Source organism: Centroberyx affinis, unplaced genomic scaffold (genome assembly GCF_046629955.1).
Source record: "Centroberyx affinis isolate AG114_WGS23_722 - 3 ecotype Tasmania unplaced genomic scaffold, CSIRO-AGI_Caff_v1 ptg004799l_1, whole genome shotgun sequence".
Taxonomy (NCBI): domain Eukaryota; kingdom Metazoa; phylum Chordata; class Actinopteri; order Beryciformes; family Berycidae; genus Centroberyx; species Centroberyx affinis.
Window position 1 is genome coordinate 82501 of NW_027282334.1, and position 21997 is coordinate 104497.

Consider the following 21997-nt stretch of genomic DNA (forward strand, 5'->3'; position numbering starts at 1 on the left):
AAATCTTATCTCTCACTTTTTCTTCCCCTCATCCCTCCTCTCTGTGCCTCTCCTCTCCTGAATGACACTGAAGGATTGTGGGAGTTTTATTCATCTCTGCAGCCGGCATCACACGCACGCATAACCACACACACACACACACTCACAGAGCTCAACTTGACCTTGGGGGAAAATGATACTATGACGGCTAATCAATTTTTAATCGCAGCTAAGATCCCTCACAGGCCACAGGCTGTGTGTGTGTGTGTGTGTGTGTGTGTGTGTGTGTGTGTGTGTGTATGTGTGTGTCTGTATGCGTACGCATATGCAAGTGCATTTTTCTTGGACAGTTGTGTGTCTCCATGCCTATTTGTGTGTCTGCATGTTTCTGCCTGTGTGTCTTTGTGCCCTTTTGGAGGCATATCACAGTTTGTGTGTGTGTGTGTGTATGCATCTTGTATCTAAATGAGTGAGTGAGTGAGTGAGAGAGTGAGTGAGTGTGTTATGGGAATCCAATAGCCACTTTGTTCCAGCGCGTAGCTGAAATATTAATACTGTTAGTATTGGCAGGACTGGGGAGCATTTTACCGAGATAGATGAGTACACACACACACACACACACACACACACAGATGGGCATAGACAAGCACTAGTAGTGGATACTTTGGAAAGGATGGGGAGATGTATGTGTTTGTGTGTGTGTACTTACTGTATGCACGCACATTTTCAAACAGGGCTGCTATGGAATTGTCGTGACTAGATGGAATTTGTATGGAGTCTAATAGAGACAGTATGGAGTTAGCAGCTCTGCAGTCCTTGGCTGGAGCCCAACATGCTTCAGCGTCTGTCCACACAGCACAGAGCTGGGATGGAAATCTACAGCAGACATCTTAGGTGTAAGAAAGTTACATTGGTACCAGGAGTATTAGCCAGCTAGTTTACTGACAAATACTCTCAACTATTTCAACACTATTGTTTCATCCAAAAACATCCAGCTTAGCTCTTGATCGATCAGTTGTTAGCACGAATTCCCACTGTCAGTCTGTTGTAGAAGATGGTTGCACTTCCTATGATTTTGTTTGCATTTAAAGTTCTCTATGCAAAGGCATTCTTTACTTATCCATGCTACACTGCTCAGTGTTTCATCTATATTTTTGGTACAGGAGGTGGTTTGGGCTAATTGTTTGGACCAATACATTCTGGGCCAGTTTTGGTTTGAAGTTAAACAAAATTATAATGCTTTACTATTGTTTCACATTTTCTGTTAGAGAGGTGGTTTCTTGATGTAGAGGCCCATCAGTGCAGAATTAATAGGATAACACAGAACACGCAAACACACACCTCACAGCTCTAAGGTCTATGCAATACTTCTAATTGAAAACAGCCTTTGTGGATCTTATCGCTGTGTGAACTGAGTTGGAATGAATAAATGAGTTAAAATTAGAATTGATCCCAAGCCTGAACTTGCTATTCCCATATGGTATTTGTATCTATCTATCTACGTATATATGTATGTGTGTGCTTGCATGTGCGCACACAGGTTTGTGTGTGTGTGTGCATGCATCCATGTGAATGTACAGTGTGTGTGTGTGTGTGTGTGTGTTTGTGTGTGTGTGTGTGTGTGTGTTAATAAGATCCCAGCAGCTGGAAACAGTCTTTGTGAACCAATTAGGGCTCAGTCTGAGTCTTGTATTGATTTTCCAGCCAATAGTAATGAAGCGCTGCAGTGAGGGACTATTGAACCAACCTCTTTCAGCTCAGGAATGTTTGTTGCTATTTAGCTGAATTCCTTTATCTAAATTGGCCGAAAGCCTTCATTGTGGTTTAATGTGGTGCGCAAAGAGGAGGAACAGGAAGCTCTCTATCAAGAGTGTGTTACCAGTCAAGTCCATTTATCAGAAAAAATTTGACTCCTTTTAGGTTATTAATAAAGTTTCATCATTTGTGTTTAAGTAGGCCTATAGGTTTGTGTCAACGTGTTTAAGACGCATTTAGGCAAAGCAAGGAAAGGCAAGGCAGCTTTATTTGTGTAGCACATTTCATACACTGAGGCAATTCAAAGTGCTTTACAGAGTAATAAAAAATACAGTAAAAGATTTACAATTAAAAAGTGCAAAAGTACAGACAAGAGATACAAAAGATAAAAGAGTAGCACTAATGTCTGGGAAAGTCAGGGTGGGGAGTTACAATTTGTGGCTCTCTCCCCTGCCTCAACATCTGCCGTCTCCCTTTAGTGAGGCACTTAACCCCCAAACTGCTCCAGTGGAGCTGCTCAGTGGCCAACAGTAGAAGGCAGTGGTTGTACTGGGCAGCTATGAGGTGTCTAACATATGAGTAGCTGCGGTTACATGAGCCATATTTTTTCATTTTGAATGAAATCCTTCTGATTGAATATTCCCCCACAAGTGTTTACATGAGCACTAACTAAAAGGATCGCATGGTGTGCGTTTACATGCTCCACAGTATGTAATCAGAATAAAAGTTTCTGGCAGAATCCAGCACTCTAACATGGGCGTATGTTTTTAAAAGATGGACGTGCGTCGGACGCTTGGCACCGTTATTGCTTTAAGATGAAGCAACAGTTTTATCAGAACGTACAACTCAAAAAGTGTCAGCAACAGATGTTTTGTTTTGCACCCGCAACGATTCAACTTCTCACGCAAAAAAGTAAATGTCATTGATGTCACAGATTATGAAATAATCAAATGAACCAATTAAATTTCGTTCAGAATGGGCCAGTTTATTCTGATTGAGGTGGTTACATAAGGCATTTTTATTCTGACTGGGCTTTGACTGACTGGGATTATTAGTGGAATAAAAAGCTCCATGTAAATGCATCTATTGTGATGCAGGGTGTTGCTGAAAAAGAGCCTGCTCAGCAAACCATCGCTGAATAAAGATAAAAAAAAAAGAGGGTCTATTAGACCAATAATAACATCAGACCTACATGTACATGTCAAACACAGTGGGATTGTGCTTTAGGACAGACTCACTGCATAAATATTAGTATGAAGAGAGTAGGAATCAAATCTCACACAGGCTTAGACACACAGGCGCTACTGCAGAGCGTAGATACAAATGTTTTGCTTAAGAGTTAACACACTGTTAAAATATTCACAGACAGGACTCACTTCTCTACCGTCTCCTTCTTTCTCTCGCTCTCTCTGTCTTTTCTCTAATCTGTTTCACTCTTGATCGCCCGCCTCCTAGCATTAGTATTCACTGCAGCATGAAGTGTGAGAGAAAGAGAAAAAGTAAAGAATGGATAATAGGGAGAGGCTGCGATTTGTCTTGTCGTTTGTTATGGGGAAGGGAGAGAAGGAGAGACAGGGAGAGGAGAGAAACGGGACAAAGAGAAAATGGAGAGAAATGGAGTGGGTGGACAGTGATATCGAGCAAAGGTAAAGAGAGAAGGGAGAGGTCTATGTGTTGAGAAACAAAAAGGGAGACTGAGAAAGGTGTGTGGTGTGGGGGGAGGAGTGGTGGAGAGAAGAGGAGAGAGGAAGAGAGAGCCAGCTAGAGACTGAAGGATGGAGGGGGAGAGAGCTAAATAAAGAGAGAGAGAGAGAGAAGGAGAGAGGGAGGTAAAGAGAGAGATGAAGTGATGAACAGAGATCTAGAGAGATGGAGAAAGAGGGCGAGAGTGCAATGAGATCACTGTGGGAGTGTTGTGTTAGTGTCTGGGGAGTTGGTTTGTTAGAGACCCCTCTCTCTCTCTCTCTCTCTCTCTCTCTCTCTCTCTCTCTCTCTCTCTCTCCCTCTCTCTCTCTCGCCTGCTCTCCCTTCATCTCTCCCAAAACAAATAACAAGACAAATCACTGCCTCAGCCTTTCTCTTCATCCCCCCGCCCCCCCACCCCCATATTTCTTTTTGTGTTTTTCATTAACCAGAACAAAGAGTCCATTAGCTTTGTGTGGTTTCTATGTTCTCCCATGCATATGTGTGTATGTACATGTGTGTCTGCATGTCATATTGGCCATGGCTCTTTGCCACATGTATTGATTCACCAGTGGAACTAGGCCAGAGATCCTCTGAGAATACTGTGGGCACACACACACACACACACACACACATGCGTATAAAGACACGCACATACACTTCATCTTGACTCAGGCTCTATCAGAACCAAAAGGTGTAATTTTTTTCTGATAAAGCCTGAGATCTACTGAATGTTTGCAGCATTGCCACAAATGCTGTCCAGCCGTCTGGATGCTGTACTATTTATTATGATGGACTGAGTCATTCCCTCAGTGAGAATGAAAAATGGCGTCACTTACAAATAGCATAACTTTGGCTCCGATGCATCAATTCTGATGTTTTGTTTTTTTAATTGTCACCATAGACCCTTGATAGTTTGAAAAAAGGAGAATGACATAGCGGTTAATGGTCCTGTTTATACCTTATTGCCATCTCACACACACCCTCAATATTTTGAAAAAGGGACACTGTGAATAGCAGTATAGCCCCATTTATACCTCTTGCCATCACACACGCACACTCTTACCTAACCCTCTCTTACCTTTCACACTCTCAGACATGAAGAGGAAATGGGCTCTCAGGGGGGAGGACTTTATGAGTTACGCCTTGTAAAGCGCGCAACGGTAAAATCCTTCCCCCTCGGGCTCTTACTGATGTGATGGGCTCTTTTATTGGGGTCAGGAGAGGGCGCAGCTCTGGATCTAAGTGTGAGAGTGTGTGTGTGTGTATGTGTGTATTGCGAGGGGATCTTCTTTTAAGATCAAGTGTTGACCTGACATTACGCCTCAGTATCCCAGGTTACCCAGGTTGCCAAGGTTACTCATTTATTGTATTCAGGTGGCATCTGGATTTATCACACACCCACATGCATGAACGCATACACACACACTCGCAAACACATTTAAATATACACACGCCCATCACCTTCATCTGAGCAAGGCATTAACACAAACACATATTCTCTCTCTCTCTCTCTCTCTCTCACACACACACACACACACACACACACACACACATACAGTTTATTGAACCAACTGTCAAAGATGGCCTATGGTCATTTAATGATGCAACCAAAGGAAAGCCTGTTAATGTGTTGTATTAGGTGTGTGTGCTTGTGTGTGCGTGTGTGTGTGTGTGTGTGTGTGTGTGCGACAAAGAGTGTGTGCTTGAGTGCAGCATAGAAAGAGCTCTTATAATTTTACTGTTTGCCTTCATGCTTTTACGTGACAGGATATGTTAGTTACCAGCAGGCTTTTATGCTTTTATTTTTTACAACACATTTACATGTATCATTTAAGATGCTCCATAGTGACTCCTGTTCGTTCAGTATGACATGACATCATTCTTGTATGCCTGTGGCTCTTTGCTCCAGGGCCATGAAATAATTTATAGCAAATAATTTGTAGCAAAAAACATGCAAATTTAAAATCTTTTTGCAGTATGTAGTTCATTGATATTATGTAACAGCACAATAATGCAGTGGAGGGTAGTTTACTTGTGAAATAAAGTTTAAACACATTTCCAAGTCAGTGGTCTAAATTCATAGTATACATTATGGTAAGACATGAAAATAAGGTTAATTCATAATTTTGAGGTTAAATTAGTAGTTGTTTTCCTTTTGGTCACCGACTGCATAGTTTACCTATCGTTTTACCTATGATGCTCACAGCTAAATATGAATTTATGTGAATAAATCCTTAGTTTAACATTGCAACATTTCCCCCTTCATGGTGTGTTTTTGTGAAGGTTGTTTCAGTGCAGTTTGGAGCGTTTGGGGAACGCTGCGTGATTCGTAATCCCATGGTAGCGTTTAACTGGAAGCGGAGTGGAATCACACTTCAGACGATGATTCATCTGCGCTAACAAGCAAACACTGACAAAAGATCTTCTCTCCTCCCTCTCCTTCTCTCTTAACAGCTGCATAGTTAAGGAAACACAGTAATCTTTTCATCTGCCCTGCACCTCAGCACTGGGGACACACTAGAGGATATAAAACCCGATTTTGAAAATGCATCGCATCACATATATAATGATGGGTCTTTTTGTCTCTCAGTCATAATATGCTCACACTAGATGATGAGGCAAGGACTTGGTATCACACATTTAAAAACATAACTGTGATTATCCTACTGACTCTGGATTTGTCACGGACGTCAGGACCTCTAATCTTGCAGGAACTCGTGACCCTCTCTTTAATATGAACATTAATGCAATGTGCATTAAAAGAAAATTCCACCCTCAGATACTCTTAACTGTTATGTGCCATCAATCTGTGATGTTCAGTACATTCCAGGAGTCTTTTTGTGATGAAGTGCTGTAATTTACTTTATTGTCATACTCACTTACCTCGCCTACATCTACGTCAGTCAGTGATCTGCTACATTTCCCAGAATGCCTTTTGACAACCCCCAAAAAAGGAGTGTGGACTTGTTGCATTCAGCTGTGGGTTATACGTGTCAATAGAGAGACACCAAAACCTTTACCAACATTTACTGTTGATGTTTTAGATAGATAGCTAGTTATCCATGAGAATAAGAAAAATTGACCCAGGAATATAAGATACACCAATAGCTGTTTTTTGTTACCTGTCTAAGCTTTTTTTAAGTAGATTTTTACCAAAAAAAACACAACAACAAACAAAACACATAAACATAGTTTGGGTAAAGTTGTGGCTAGAGAGATGAGAGCTGGAGGTGAGTAGGCTTCATCAGAAAAAAGGTAAAGTTAGCCCAGTTAGTAACTCACATTCATACTAGGACAGGGGTTCCCAAAGCTTCTAATTTCAAGGACCTTAAATAGTAAAGCATTATTATCATTCATCTAACTTTTTAATACAACTCTTAAATGTGAACAGCTGGGCGAGACACTTTTTTTAATCTAACAAAACTTGGCTCTCATTGGATATTTGCAGTCTCTGCTCTTGGAATAAATCTGTGATTCCCACACACTTCCGGACCGTCCAGACGTCGGGTCGTAAATATCAAACATGTTCGATGTGATGGGGGCGGCTTGGAGTCTGTGAGGAGACTGCTGTGGTTAAGATTGAATCTGCAAATCCTTCACAGCATCAGATAATCTGTGTGGACCATCGCTCCCAACCGAGCCTCCTATCAGCCAAGCCTCTCCCCCTCTATAGAATTACTGTTTGGAAATGTTGGAAATGTCTGTATGTTTGTAATTTACATTAATGTCTGTGGTTTCTGTATTTATGGAATGTTGTGTTATATGAAAAGAATTTCCTCTCGAGGACAATAAACTTCCTATCCTATCCTATCAGGATTCCCCCCACCAATTGTCAGGATGGGCAAATCTGTCGTAAATCGGCCCGAGAGACAGATGGATACAGTGAGGGAGATGGAACAAGAGAACGAGAGAGACAGAGAGAGAATGATTCACCCAGATGAGAAGAGACAGACCAAGGCTGACAGTAAGAGATAGAGAGAATAGACCGCTAGAAAGTACAGTACCTCAAACTTTCAAACACCTTCAACTCGGAGAGAGAGAAGTTGTTTATCTGTTAGACTGTTCTGGAACAGACTGGGATTCGATGACGCAGCTTTTTCTTCCCTCCGATATCAAAGAAAACAACAGCAGCTGTCAGGCAGGAAATGTGACTGCTAACAGCTTGTGACAGGAGTGGGAGGAAAGGAAGAGCAAAGGGAGTAGAGAAAGCTAAAATAGGATTCCTACACTTCAGGCTTTGATGTGTGGCAGGGAGTTAATAGAGAGAGAGAGAGAGAGAGAGTGGTGAAGGGAGAAAAAGAGAGGGATTTAGGTTAGAGAGGAAAGAGAGGGACAACGAAAGAGAGAAGTAAAGGGGGAGAGTGGAGGGAGAGAAAAGCACTGAAGGATGAGAGAGAGAGAGAGAGAGAGAGAGAGAGAGAGAGAGAGAGCGAGCGCATGTGTACCTCTCCATGTAAGTCTTAAAAGAACTAAACAGCTGAGTGATGTAGCTCTTTGAGAGTCACAGTGCTGCTGAGGTTCAGGTGAGGTCAGATGCCTTCTAGTAACAAGCCTACAGTACATTTAAATATGAAACCTGTACAGTCAACTAAACCATTCAAAACGTACAGTACATGTACAGTACTAACATATTTTGCGTAACATAAAGCATTAAAGCAACAATCCCCAGTGTAGAGTAGGTCTTTCCTGGGGAAACTCTTCAGGTGCACAAGAAGTGAACGCTGGTTTGGAATAAACAGAAGAAGAACTGAGCAGTTAGCATGAGCAGTGATAGCCACCATGGCTGAAAAGAAAAAGAAAAGAGCGCCACCTACAGAAACTCACACTCCATCAACAGAAAATTGAAGGAAAAATACGTCACAGCACTGATGACACTGGTGTTTGATTGACGAGTGATCTATGAGGCGTTCAGTGCAAAAACACCACAGTAATGAGCGTTTAGCACCCAAAATGTCACCGCGAGAATCTTGTGGACTACCACTTTAAGCTGCAATAACATTTGCATGTGCATGAGGATGTGTGTGTCCTGTGGCTGTTGATTACGGCCTTGTTTCCATGGCTTCTACAGTATCTGATCAGATAGATAACAGATTTCCACTTTGAAGATTATATGACAAAACAAACCAGTGCAAGAGCTGGTTTAAGGGTGAATTTTCTTTTTAACATCTGGATCCATGTTTGTATTGCTCCAAGATAATCTTGCCTATGTCTCTTCTGAACGTGTCCTATTCTATTCTATTCTATTCTATTCTATTCTATTCTATTCTAATTATTTGAATATCTATGTGTGTGTGTGTGTGTGTGTGTGTGTGTGTGTGTGTGTGTGTTACCCTCAGGTGAAAGTCATGGTGCGTGTGTGTCCAGTGTCTCAGTCTGACGCAGCTGAGTCCAGTTCCTTCCTTAAAGTGGATCCCAGGAAGAAACAGATCACTATCATGGACCCTTCAGCCAATCAGGCACCAGGGGCCGCCTCCCAGAAAAGGGCAGGAGCCAATCAGGTCCCTCCGAAGATGTTTACTTTTGATGCTGCGTTCCCTCATGACGCATCGCAGGTAAGGGAAATGTTTGAAGAGTTTGGAGAACAAAGGATGCCATGTTGATAGGAAACCTTTCATGGGAGTGCAGTGAAAAATAAGGATTTCTTAAAAAAAAAAGTATACATACACACAGACAAGCTGGTTTTAGGAGGAAAATTGCACGACCTTTCCGTACTTGTAGTTTTCCATCCAAACCACTTACTTTTAGACTGTCTATGAACTAAATGTAAACATCTTTTCTGTATTAAATAAAAAAAAAGATAAGGCTTTGTGCACAGCATATACTCGTAGTTGCTGGAGGCTGCAAGGTCATCCAAGATAAAGTGAAAAACTCCACATATACAGTATGTGTGTTTGTAACCGCACACTCAAGGCCCAGGACTATTGATTCAACACAAAAAAAATAATATGGATAAGCCTGATGAAACTGTATGCGAAACACGTAGCTCATGGCGGTCTTCAATAAAGATCCTTTTTTTAGTATTGAATCCATATTCCTGGGCCTTGCGGTCACAACCACACATATATGTGTCTTTTTTGTATTCTTGTTGACACGATGTGAAGATAGCTATGTTAACAGTAAGATGTAGCTGTAACTACTGTCAACAGACTGTAAAATGGTAAGAACTGATAACCTTTCAATGCTAAGAGGTGTAAAGAATGGTATCAACACTCACCGGTTAGCTGTAGCCGTCTGTATCTGTACTTTTAGGTATTTAATTTGACTTAACCCTCTTCCTAAGTCTTTCTTCCTCTCTCTCTCTGTCTGTCTGCTTGTTGCTAGGCGGAGGTGTGTGCAGGAACGGTTGCCGAGGTGATTCAGTCGGTGGTGAATGGAGCAGATGGCTGTGTCTTCTGCTTTGGACACTCCAAGCTGGGTAACACAAACACACACACAAACGCACACACACACATAGACTGACACATTGACATATACATACAAATATATGTACACTGTCATGGACATAAATTTGCATGCGCACACACATACATGCACACTTGTGAGCACGCACACACACACGTACACACATGCATACACATAAACACACACACACAAGCATTCTCTTTGTCGCTCTCTCACTTGTCTCTCACTCTCTCTCTCTCTGTCTCTCACTCTCTCTCTCTCTGTCTCTCACTCACTCACGCAATCAAACACATGGGCCACAAAATCAGAGCATTTCTGGCCTGTGAATCATTGTTAGTGTGTGTGTGTGTGTGTGTGTGTGTGTGTCTGACTGTCAGTGTGACAGTCTTTCACTGGCTTGGCTTGTCTCTCCATTGGCCCTCAACTATCAGAGAGAGAGAGAGAAAGAAGAGGATTAGTGTCTGTTGAAGCTGAAAGCATTCTCAGTCTGCCCGCTCTCCCTCTCTCTATTTGTGTCTTTCTGTCTTCCTTTTCTCTCTCTAATCCTTCTGAAGCTGGTTTTCAGAGAGGCTGACTTAACAAGGGTCAGGACCCCTCACTGCACACTGGAACATGTCTGGACCCATACAAGCACACACACACACACACACACACACACACACACACACACACACACACACACACACACACACACACAGGCACACGTCTGTCTTAAGCCTTTCAACAACCATTCTTCCTTGATCATGTCCATGTTCACAGAACAGAGTACAAGAACCAAACAGACAGACAGACAGACGGACAGACAGACAAACAAGCAGAGAGACACACACACACACACACACACACGCACACACACGCACACACACGCACACACACACACACACACACACACACACACACACACACACACACACACACACACACAATCTAACCCTGGGTCAGGCCCTGCCAAGTGTTTCCCTGTACATACAAGCAGTTTTATCCTCCTTGGCTTGTGACTTTCATTCAGGCAGTTAGAGTTAGGACAAAAGCAGACAGTTCAGCAGGGAACACTCCTGTTCTGAAGGTCAGACCGTTCACTGGAACGAATAGTAATGCAGTTACACTTAGCAAAAATAAAAGACAACATGCACACCACTGTGCAGGGAATTAGTCACTTGTAAAGTCCATAGAAAAGGTGAATTCAGGCACACGCAAAATCATGATTCAGTCGTAAAATCTTTCTCATGTGAGAGTATACAGTTGTATTTGGCTTTAAACACACAAATCCCACCAACACCCCCCCCCCCCCCAAATGGCACATACTGTATAGAACCAAACAAACAGATGCACATCCTCCTGATGACGATATAGTCAACATAACCGTCACATACACAGTAGACAGCCTCTCTAGATAATAGAGTAGACAAGTGGAGGCTGGGGAGGTGGAGGGAAGCTTCATCAATAATCTGGGCAAAAATGCCCTTGAAACTTCATAAGATAAAAATGAAGGGGCAAGATAATATCTCTTTTTTGCATCTCATTGCGCTCAAATTTTTTTGTTGTCAAATTCACACATGCAAGTGACTGCTGTCCCTCGTGGGCCACTGTAGGTGATTTGTGGGAGACTATGACTGGGTGAAAAAGACCAAAATGCCCTTAAAAATGGCCACACAAGTATTCCCTCTGGAAAAAAAAGTAAATTTCGTACCCTGATTAAGACCTGGCTAAGAAGTAAAAGTAGCAGCAAGTGTTAGTGTGAACCACTCAGCATAAATATAGCGTCTTATTGTCAGTGTTGGGTTGTGATTGGTGTCAGTCATGATGGGTGATACACATGACTGGGTGTGCTGGCTGAGACACTGCAAGGGCTTTTATATACTTTAAAGATTCATCACAAGACAGTTTGCTCTTTCAATCAATTTTACTGTTATGGATATATGATTTTAGTATTGCTATGAAGTTCCCCTGACCTTGCTAGATAGGCTTTAAATGGCTGCCACTGTAGCAGCAGATGAGACAGTTCTTTGCGTTATAGCTCACCTGGGGCCATGGGACTTAATGAGGCTGCGTTATAAAGGCATTACCTTTTTTCTAATTAAAATGGGGAAAGAAATACAAGGAGCATTTATCTTTGGCTCTGTGGCCCTTGGCTGTAGACACACACACACATAGAGACTCAGACACAGACGTGTGCCGCACGCACACACATACACACACACACAGGCACACACACACAGTGTGTGTGCCTGTGTGTGTGTGTGTGGGCAAAAAATGTGCAACAAGATTTTCATGGAACAGCGGTAATACAATAAACCTCAATATCAAAAAGATTCTTCAGGAATCTAATTCAATCCTCTGGCTTTACGTCATTTCTGATTGATAGATTTTATTATCGGTTATTGGATTATTGGCTTTAGATCATCCTTTTATGGGTAACTGAGTAATAGCGCGTGTGTATGTTTTAGATTTATGATACAGTGCTGCCTTGTTGGCTTTGGTGTCTCTCTCACTCTCTCTCATAGTATCTCACCCTGTTCACCCTCTGATAGCATCAACAGTTCTATTCTCAAGGCTTAGGATGAATATCCAGCAACGAGACAGACATGCACACACACACACACACACACACACACACACACACGCTGCACTGTTGTCTGTAGCAGAGCATCAATATGTAGTTGTGTTGTGTTAGCCAGTGGTACAGTCAGCTGTCTTAGCATTTTTTGACAGCTTCTGATAGTTAGAACAGAAAAAAACAATATGGAGCTACGAGCTGCTCATAAACAATCACACAGATGTGTAATTGCATAAAGACTCACACACACACATACACACATGCGCACACACAAACACACATACACACACAATCAGCCAGCATCTCTTCCTCTTCACCAACCAACCAGTCAACCAGCATATCCTCCTCTTCACCAACCAGTCAACCAATATCTCCTCCTCTACTCCAACCAGTCAGCCAGTCTCCTCCTCTTCTCCAAACAACCAGTCAGCTAGCGTCTCTCCATTTCTTCAACCAGCCTTTCAGCCATGTGGACAGACAACCAGTCCGTCTCTGTCTCCTCCTCTGTCTCCTCCTCTCACTTAGACAGACAGATAACCAGTCAGCCAGTGTCTCCTCCAACTTTGTTTGTACTGACTGCTGTGATTTAAAATGAGCAGTGTGAGATATTTCAATAAATTTCATGATAGAAATACATTGAAATTACTTTGACTTTTTATTTAAAAATGAAAGTTACGTCAAAGCGGTTGTAGTTCCAGTGTGTCGGCCAGGTATCCAGCTCCTCACCACAGAACAGCCAGTGTTGGAAGTAATGTGTTGCAAAGTAATGAGTTACTTTAATCACATTACTTACATAGACCCTGTTCTGGCCCAACTGGATCAATTTGACTGCCTGACCTGAATGTGCCTTGTGATGCCCTCGGCTGTGACGTGGGAAAAATGATAAATCCATTAAATCAGATTAAAGTACTCAGTGTGATTCTTACACAGTTTTTTTATACCACTGATTTGCCACATTTCATGCATTCCTTGAGGGTTCTTTACTGCACCAAAAAGGGTTCTACTATGAAACATAGCTAAAGAGACAGTTTCTGGTACTATACAACACTTTTTGATGAGAGTGTATATCTCCCCTAGTTTTGATGAGAGTGTATTTTTTATAGTCACAACGAAACGTCTAGCTTCCTTAATGTGATGCATCTCCTGTTGAAAATGGCTATTGGGCCGGGATATAACACAGGAAGGGGTCATGTGTAACCCAATGGGATATCAGTTCAATAGAGAAAGGCAGTTTTATTTGATGGGAGGGGCAGAGGGGCGGGATTGTCAAAAAATCTGTGATGGTTTTATTGGTTGCAATTTGAATGCACGTATGCCTCCTGGTACACAAGTCACCACTTAAGATTTCCCCTTTTCCAGGAAGTAAAATTAATTAGATTTTAATATAAAAATACAATAAAAATTATAATAAAATAAAACTGCTGTAATTTTTTTGGCATAAATTGTCAAATAAGTGTATGGTATGATAGTTAGAATGAGCCAAAAAAAAAAAAAAAAAGTATGAAAAAGTCAGTTTTAATTTCAGTGTGACTTTGAGAAATTATTTGTCACAAATCATGAAACGCATCCTTCTTATGACAGAAAGACTAGTAGCTCCAGGAACCAGTGAGGGAGAACAATGGAACATTACAATGTCGTTGCCAACCTCCTCTCCATGTAATCTTGGAATAAATCACACGTTTCTCTACCCTGCATCACAGGAGTCAGGCTTTTGATGTCATTGCTATCCTCTGTTTGTGTGTATGTGTCGGTGTAGATGTGACATATGGCTTTGTTTAGATGTGTGTTTGATCTCCCATGCCTGACAGCCAGAGCGGGTGGGGGGGCATCGGCATCCTGTGGCTCAAAGGGACAGGTCTGGAGGCTCGGTGGGGGGTACACATACGTGCGCACACACTTGCACACTCACTCAAGCACGCTAATTTCATGCCTGGTTTCTAGCTGAAGTACATGCATTGACACACGCATTCATAGAAAGTAATTTTCCATGAAAATCTTTTATGATGATGTGCTTTTTGATGACTGTATTTTCTCTCTCTTTTTCTTGGCTTTTTCTATCTTTCTGTCTCTCTCCATCCGTCCTCTAGGTAAATCCTACACTATGATTGGTCGTGATGACTCTCTTCAGACTCTGGGTATAATCCCCTGTGCCATCTCCTGGTTGTTTAAACTCATCAACGAGAGGAAGGAGAAAACGGGAGCGCGCTTCTCTGTCCGTGTCTCGGCAGTCGAGGTCAGTGTTACTGACGGGACCTCAATTTGAATTTGTTCTCTATAGACTTCTACTGGTACTGTTACAGTTTCCTCCCTGCAACACTGCTGAACTGTGTAGGCTGCTTCATGTCTATCGGTGTCCTTGTTAAAGAAGGACCAGGGTTTCGGCATGAAAGCCTTAGTCAGGTTCCTTTATTGTGTACTAGTTTTCTGAGAGTCTGCATCTCATTAAGATTTAGGTGTGCATCCACTTTCTGCACTTTCTTATAGGTCTAAAAGGAAATTGTATACATTTGTGCAGCACATTTCTCTCACTTTTGGGCACACTGGGTATTGTGGACCTGCCAAAAGAAATGATGGCCTGTCTCCAATAATAGCCTGTTTCGCTCTTTTGTTGAGGTAAATAAAGGCTGTTAATGGATTTTGTACGGTATTTACACATGGATCAGTTTTACCAGTTCATGAAGTGACTACTGCTATCTACAGTAAACTACATCATTACATTACATGATCTATCTACGACACTGAGTTCTGTGTGTGTGTGTGTGTGTGTGTGTGTGTGTGTGTGTGTTTGTGTGTGTGTGTGTCTAGGTCTGGGGTAAAGAGGAGAACCTGAAGGACTTGCTGTCTGAAGTGGCTACAGGGAGCTTACAGGATGGACAGTCACCTGGAGTGTATCTGTGTGAAGACCCCATCTGTGGCATGCAGGTATACACACACACACAAACACTTTTTCTCTCTTTCTTTCTCTCTCACTCTCACTCACACACATGGGCACAGATGTACACTCTCTCGTTTTGTCTCTAACACACACACACACTGCAGCTCACAGCAGCATTAGGACATTACTATACTTTCTGTGATGAGGCTAGTGTAGAAGGAACTGTGTATGTGTGTGTGTGTGTGTGTGTGTGTGTGTGTGTGTGTGTGTGTGTGTGTCTGTGTGCGCATGTGTGTGTGAACAGCCTCAGGCCTTGTATCAGCATGCTTTACCTTTGTGTCTCTAGCCTCAGGCAGTTCTCTGTTGTCTTAGCTAGCTAGCTAACAGCCATGGGACGCACACATGCACACACACATAGATAACGTACATACCTCACACACACACTCACCTCAGAGCAGCAGGTAGAGTATAAGAGCTTTAGTATGCTATTAGAGTGCCTTATCTCTCTCTCTCTGTCCTGCTCTGTCTCTCACACACACACACAGACAAACTAAATGTGTACAAAGTATGCAAAATGAGTCATATTTTTTCATAGTTTTTTAAATACCTGGTTCAGAAATACATCATTTTTTATATATATATATTTTTTTAAAACAACTGCTCCTGGCTGGTTCATGTCAGAACTAAAGAAAGACGATGTCAGACATGAAAAAACTGACAGGAGAGTCAGCACTCTCAAAAAATAAACTGTCTTTATTCCAATTCTTTTAGACAAGGTGGTAGCTCCTTCTGGGTGAACCTGGTGAACAGTCAGTGGCTGGAGAAACAACAGTATGTGGTATTCCCATAAACCACTAGACTACTGAATCATCACCGTGGAACCACTTAGTGTGAACATTAGGATGAGATTGTAGATGGGTTTGTGTGTATGTGTGTGTGTGTGTGTGTGTGTGCATGTGTGTAAAAGTAAAAGAGAGACTACGTGACAGTCTGCGTGCGTGTGTGTGTGTGTGTGTGTGTGTGTGGGTGTGTCTGTGTGTGGTACTGCAGGATATCATTACTGATGAGATTATGTCAGATTAGTTAAGGATTACACAGATGCGCTTGTATCAGAGACACTCTAATCCTATAAATATACAGTATAACTGCAACCACACACACACACACACACACACACACACACACATATACACACACACACACACACACAGCCAATCTCTTCTCTCACTCCTCTCTGTTTCTCTCTATCTCTTTCTCCCATACATGCAGGCAAATTATAAATGCTTTATTTGAATACACCAATCAGACCGGTACACTATGTGGATCCACATAGTACAAGGTTTTATCAATGTTTGGACACTTCTGGGCAGGTAAACAGTGTCTAAAGGAGAGTCTCCACATGGCCAGGCTACCAATGAGAGCTAAAGTCTTCTCAGCTGTCTGTCTCTTGTCTTCGGGAGCTTCACTATCCTCAAGTTCACTGACGCTTCATCACCATGTCCAAGGCTGCTAAACATTCGCACCATTAGCCTGCAGACATAACCATGGTCATGATATGTGTGACTAGGGGCTGGTTCTTAGTCACTTTAGCAGAAAAGACTTACGCACCCATACACACACACACACACACACACACACATGCTACGAGTATAAACACAAGCTGCCCATTCCTGCAGTCCAGATCAGAATTACTGCCACCAATCCCAGAGGAGGCAGCCTGGCTCCTGGACCAGGCAACCATTGCAGAACACACACACACGCACACACACACACACGCTAACCTCTTCCCCCTCCCCCTCCGCTCTCCTTTTTTCTTCCCCCACATCTTACAGCTTCAGAACCAGTCAGAACTGCGTGCCCCGACCCCGGAGAAGGCAGCTTGGTTTCTGGATGCGGCCATAGCAGCACGCCACAGCAGCCAACGCCCCAACACCACTGAAGAAGAACACAGAAACTCCCACATGCTGTTTACATTACACATATACCAGTACCGCATGGAAAAGACGGGCAAAGGAGGGAGTAAGTACTCTACTACCACTACTGCTAGTGCCAACACTGCTAGTGCTACCATTACTACTACTATTATTACAAATACTAATACCAAAACATTAAAACTAATACTAATACTACTGCAACTGTCATTACCACTAACTACTATTTCTAATAACAATTATAAATATAATAATAATAATAATAATAATAATAGTAATGGTAATAATCATTATTAAGGGCAAACGAAAGGGTCAGTAAAACAACTATTACTACTACTAGCTACTACAGGTAGCCTACTGTGACTACTACTTCTATTAATAATAAAGTAGAGCACATGCTGTCATGCACATGCCATATATATTCTAATACCACAAGGAAAAGACAAACAAAGGAGTCAGGCAGTATATTCACCCATATACACTGTATATATAGTCCTTATGGATCAATAGATAGATCTCATATGAAGCATCAGATTCTTGGCAGAGGTGCATACATACCTGCACAGACCCTGACAGCCTGAACATATCTTTGCCAGTTTTCCTTTCAGATTAATTCACCGACATATCACCCATTCACACTTGTCTACATAAATAAACTCAGTGGTAATGTACTGGTAGTGTGAGCTTCTGTGTGTGTTTGACAAAGAAAGACTGTGACAAACGTCTGACCAAAATATCACAGCGATAATAGTGCCTGTCAGTGTGTGCGTATGGGTGCGTGTGTGAGAGAAAGAGGCAGCGTGTGTGTGTGTGTGTGTGTGTGTGAGAGAGAGAGAGAGAGAGAGAGAGAGAGAGAGAGAGAGAGAGAGAGAGAGAGAGAGACAGAGAGAGAGCAAGAGCGAGATCACATGCAGGGAGTGAGGATGCTTGGTGTGATGACAGGACTATTCTTTAAATAGATGTTGACATTAACAACTAACTTGGGAACACACACCGTTCCTAACCTGTCTTCACATATCTCTGACTCATACAGTTTACATTTTTAATAGTTTAAACCTCAGCTGAGCTAAATTTCACCAAGTTTCCCATCAAGTAACTCCAAAATTACTCCCAAAATTAAACATACTCCCAAAATTACCATCATATCAGATTGCTATATTTTTATAATGTTATATGTATACATACAGTAATCCATATTTATAGTAAGTATCAATACTGTAAGTAACAACTGCAAACAAATCCATGCATCTTATTACATTTTCTGCAGCAACGACCCAATGCCCCCAAAGGGTTTCATCTTATCTTCTCATTCATAGGGATGAAGATTTTTTTTTCCCTCACAAATGAATGGACTTCTTTATTGACTTTATTAACTTTGATAGTATGTAACGCATACACAACGCAACATGACTGTTAGGTGTTGCTTATGGTGGCAAAATGATCACTAAACTTTTTTTCTTTTTTCAGTTGCTTGACTTTCTCCTTTTCCTTCTACCTCCCCATCCCTCTCATCTGTCTTCCCTCCTCCATTCTTGCCCCCTTCCTCTCCCTTTCCAGTGTCAGGAGGTCGCAGTCGCCTGCACCTCCTGGACCTGGGCAGCTGCGATGTCAAAGTACTTGGTGGAGGAGGAGGAGGAGGAGGAGGTGGGAGGAGCAGGGAGAGCTCCTCCCCAAGCTCGGCCCCTCTCTGCCTTTCGCTCTCCGCCCTTGGAAACGTGATCTTGGCGCTGGTCAATGGCAGCAAGCACATCCCATACAAGTAAGTTGGTGTGTGCAGATGTGTGTGTATGTATATACTGTATGTTTTTGTGTGTGTGTGTGTGTGTGTGTGCACAGTGTGTGGGAACGCATTCTCTCTCTTCTCGCTTAATATATTAATTGTGGAGAGGAGAAGAGAGGAGAGGAGAGGAAAGGAGAGATGCTTTAGAGAAAGATAAGAGAGGAGTGGAGGGATGCATTAAGATGCTTTGAATAAAGCAAGGAGAAGAAAGGGGGAGTAGAGAAGAGGAAAGGAGAAAAGATGAGAGGATATGAGAGGCCAATTAACAGTGCTTTGGAGAAAGAAGGGAGGAGAGCAGTGAAGAGAGAGATGAAGAGGAAAGGAGGATGTTTTGGAGGTAAGTAGAGGAAAGGAAAGCAGCGGAGAAGTCTATTAAGATGCTTCAGGTTTTGGGGGAGCTAATGTTATAAACAACAACAGCTGCTGTTACATATTCATCACATTCATTTGGCCAACTAGCTGAGAAAGAGAGAGAGAGAGAGGGAGAGAGAGAGAGAGAGAGAGTGAGAGAGAGAGAGAGAGAGAGAGAGAGAGAGAGAGAGAGAGATGGGAGACAGAAGATAGACGTAACCAGTGAAGCAGGTAGAAAGAAACAAAACAGGAAAATGGAAAACAGAAAAAAAAGAAAGCTTAGAGGCAGAGGAGTGGAACAAGAAATAGTAAGTAGAGCTATAATATTTAGTATAATTAGTGTAATAATGTTTAGTTTGCCCAGAGAGTATATGGACTAGACTACACTCTCTAAATTTTACCTCTCCCACCATCTATTTCCTCCCTTTCTCCTTCCTTCCTTCTAGCTCTTCCACTCTCTCTTTTTTACTCTCCTTAGGGCCGTGCAGCTCTGCGCTCCATGCTTGGTTAATTTAATCACCAGCCCTTACATTTATATTGCAAAACACCCTGCCACCTAATGCTGGAATTCTGAACAAAAATGCTGACTAAATCAAATCTCACTGGTGCCAGAGCTGGTGCTGCCTGCGGTTTGTGACTCTGCTGTTTTACGTTCAGCTAGGAAAGGAGTTTGGACATATAATCGGCACCATGTCACTGCCACTTCTCTATAAACAAGAAGTACTGGCTGCAAATCTGTAACAATGGTGTCCATAACATCATCAAGAATGCAACATCTAAAGATCAGTACTGAATTGCAAGTTACAGAGTAAAGGCCATGAAGGACTGTGGAGTCAACATGGCTGTCACTGGAAACTGGTATAAAGTCTGTCAATGCATGGCTGTGATCAGGAGGATATACAACACTAATAATACCGATTAATAAAAAGAGTAGATTGGCGTTTTCAGTGCCAGCCATTAGCCCCACCATCTTGATCCACTGCTGTTGCTAGGTAACGGGCAATTCTATGCCAGTTGATTATTAGAGTATTGGACATAGGCTTGTGCTGATTGGCGATTGGATCATATATCGGCGATTGAACAGATGATCGACGATTGTTTTTTCCTAGCCGATGCTATCGCCCCCCCCCCCCCCCAGGGAGGTGGTTGCAGTGTCTTGAGAGAGAGAGAGAGAGAGAGAGAGAGAGAGAGAGAGCATGTGTGATGGTGAGGCTGGCAAGCAGAGAGTATGAAGTTAGCAGTATAGCTCTGAATGCAGCAGTGCAGTTTAGGCTATTTGTCAGTGAATAAATGCTCCTACTGTGCACTACTTTCTGGTGGAGCGGCATGTCTGCCCGCTGAGCCCCGTTAATCAGCACGAGTGACGAGTGAATTTTAAATCCTTAATTACAAACCGGTTTGCCGTCTCTTTTAATGTTATGGATATTATCCATAACGTTCGCTCCATAACATGCTCCATAACGCGCGCTCCATAAGAGTAGTTGAGTAGTGCTGATTAACGGGGCTCAGCGGGCGGACATGCGGCTCCACCAGAAACATTTTTAAATGCACAGTAGGAGCATTTATTCACTGACAAATAGCCTAAACTGTACACACACTGCACTGCTGTGTTCACAGCTATACTGCTAACTTCATACTCTCTGCTCGCCAGCCTCAACATCACACACACACACTCTCTCACAGGGTGACGATAGGACGATCTGACTATGGACAACATCGCCCAACTCTAATTGGACATTTCAATATGGTGATGTTACGGAGGACATGCATATTTGTAGTGTCGTACTTCTAGAGAAGAGGCAGGAGGGGTATCACCGTTTAAATCAACACAGCGGTTCGTGCCCAGACTCTCAGTTATCCTAGACAACCAGCAGTCACGCAAGACCCACATCTCAGCCACAACATGATCCTCTAGATTTGCACTCTACAGTAGCTACAAAATCACAGCCTTCCTCGCCAGGGACTCTGCACAGCTCCTTGTCCAAGCTCTAGTTATCTCCCCTCTGGACTGCTGTAATGCCCTCCTGGCTGGGTTCCCAAACTCCTCCATTCAGCCCCACTGCTCCTTAAATTTTCCCATGTCACCCCACCCCCCCGCCTCCTGCACTCCCTCACCTGGCTGCCTGTGGCTGCTCATACCAAATTCAGAAACCTGGTGCTGGTGTACAAGGCTACTAAGGGAGCTGCACCCCCATACCCCTAGTCCATGGTCCGGTGCATGTCCCTTCCCTGCAACCTGACCATTTGCTCTGCCCAGCCTTGACTCGTGGCTCCTCAGTCAGGGAATGACCTTCCCACAGTGAGGAGGGCAGAATTGTGAATTGAAAACTGTGTGTTCATGAAACACATCACGTCTTCCTCTCCACTGCTTTCCTCTCTGCTAACCTCCTGATCTTGCTCCTGTCTTGTCACTACCAAGCACTACCTAGTATCTCCCTGTCACACATGAACACTCTAGGGACATAGTGCATTTCTCTATTTTATAACATCCGTTTTCTTGGTGCTGTGGCTTTGACCACTGCACTCCTTACTATCAGTTTCTTGTAATATTGGCAATCCAGGAATTTAGAATAATTCTAATGTTGCATTCATTGTAAGTTGCTGTTTGTCACGAGGATCATCATGTTACACATAGCTCTCCCCTCTATCAATGGATCTAGCTAAGGCTGAAATGTAAGATT

General features: G+C 42.7%; 1 protein-coding gene across 1 annotated transcript in view; it reads left to right on the top strand.

Moving 5' to 3' along the window:
- The window catches only part of LOC139666092 (kinesin-like protein KIF26B), a gene marked incomplete at its 3' end in the record, with an annotated part of 93896 nt that overhangs the window by 62407 nt on the left and 9492 nt on the right, over window positions 1-21997 (top strand). The window contains exons 6-11 of the mRNA XM_071545198.1: window positions 8757-8972; window positions 9742-9835; window positions 14467-14612; window positions 15185-15301; window positions 17087-17273; window positions 18743-18944. Of these exons, the coding sequence (XP_071401299.1) occupies window positions 8757-8972; window positions 9742-9835; window positions 14467-14612; window positions 15185-15301; window positions 17087-17273; window positions 18743-18944 (962 nt within the window). The remainder of the gene's footprint in view (window positions 1-8756; window positions 8973-9741; window positions 9836-14466; window positions 14613-15184; window positions 15302-17086; window positions 17274-18742; window positions 18945-21997) is intronic.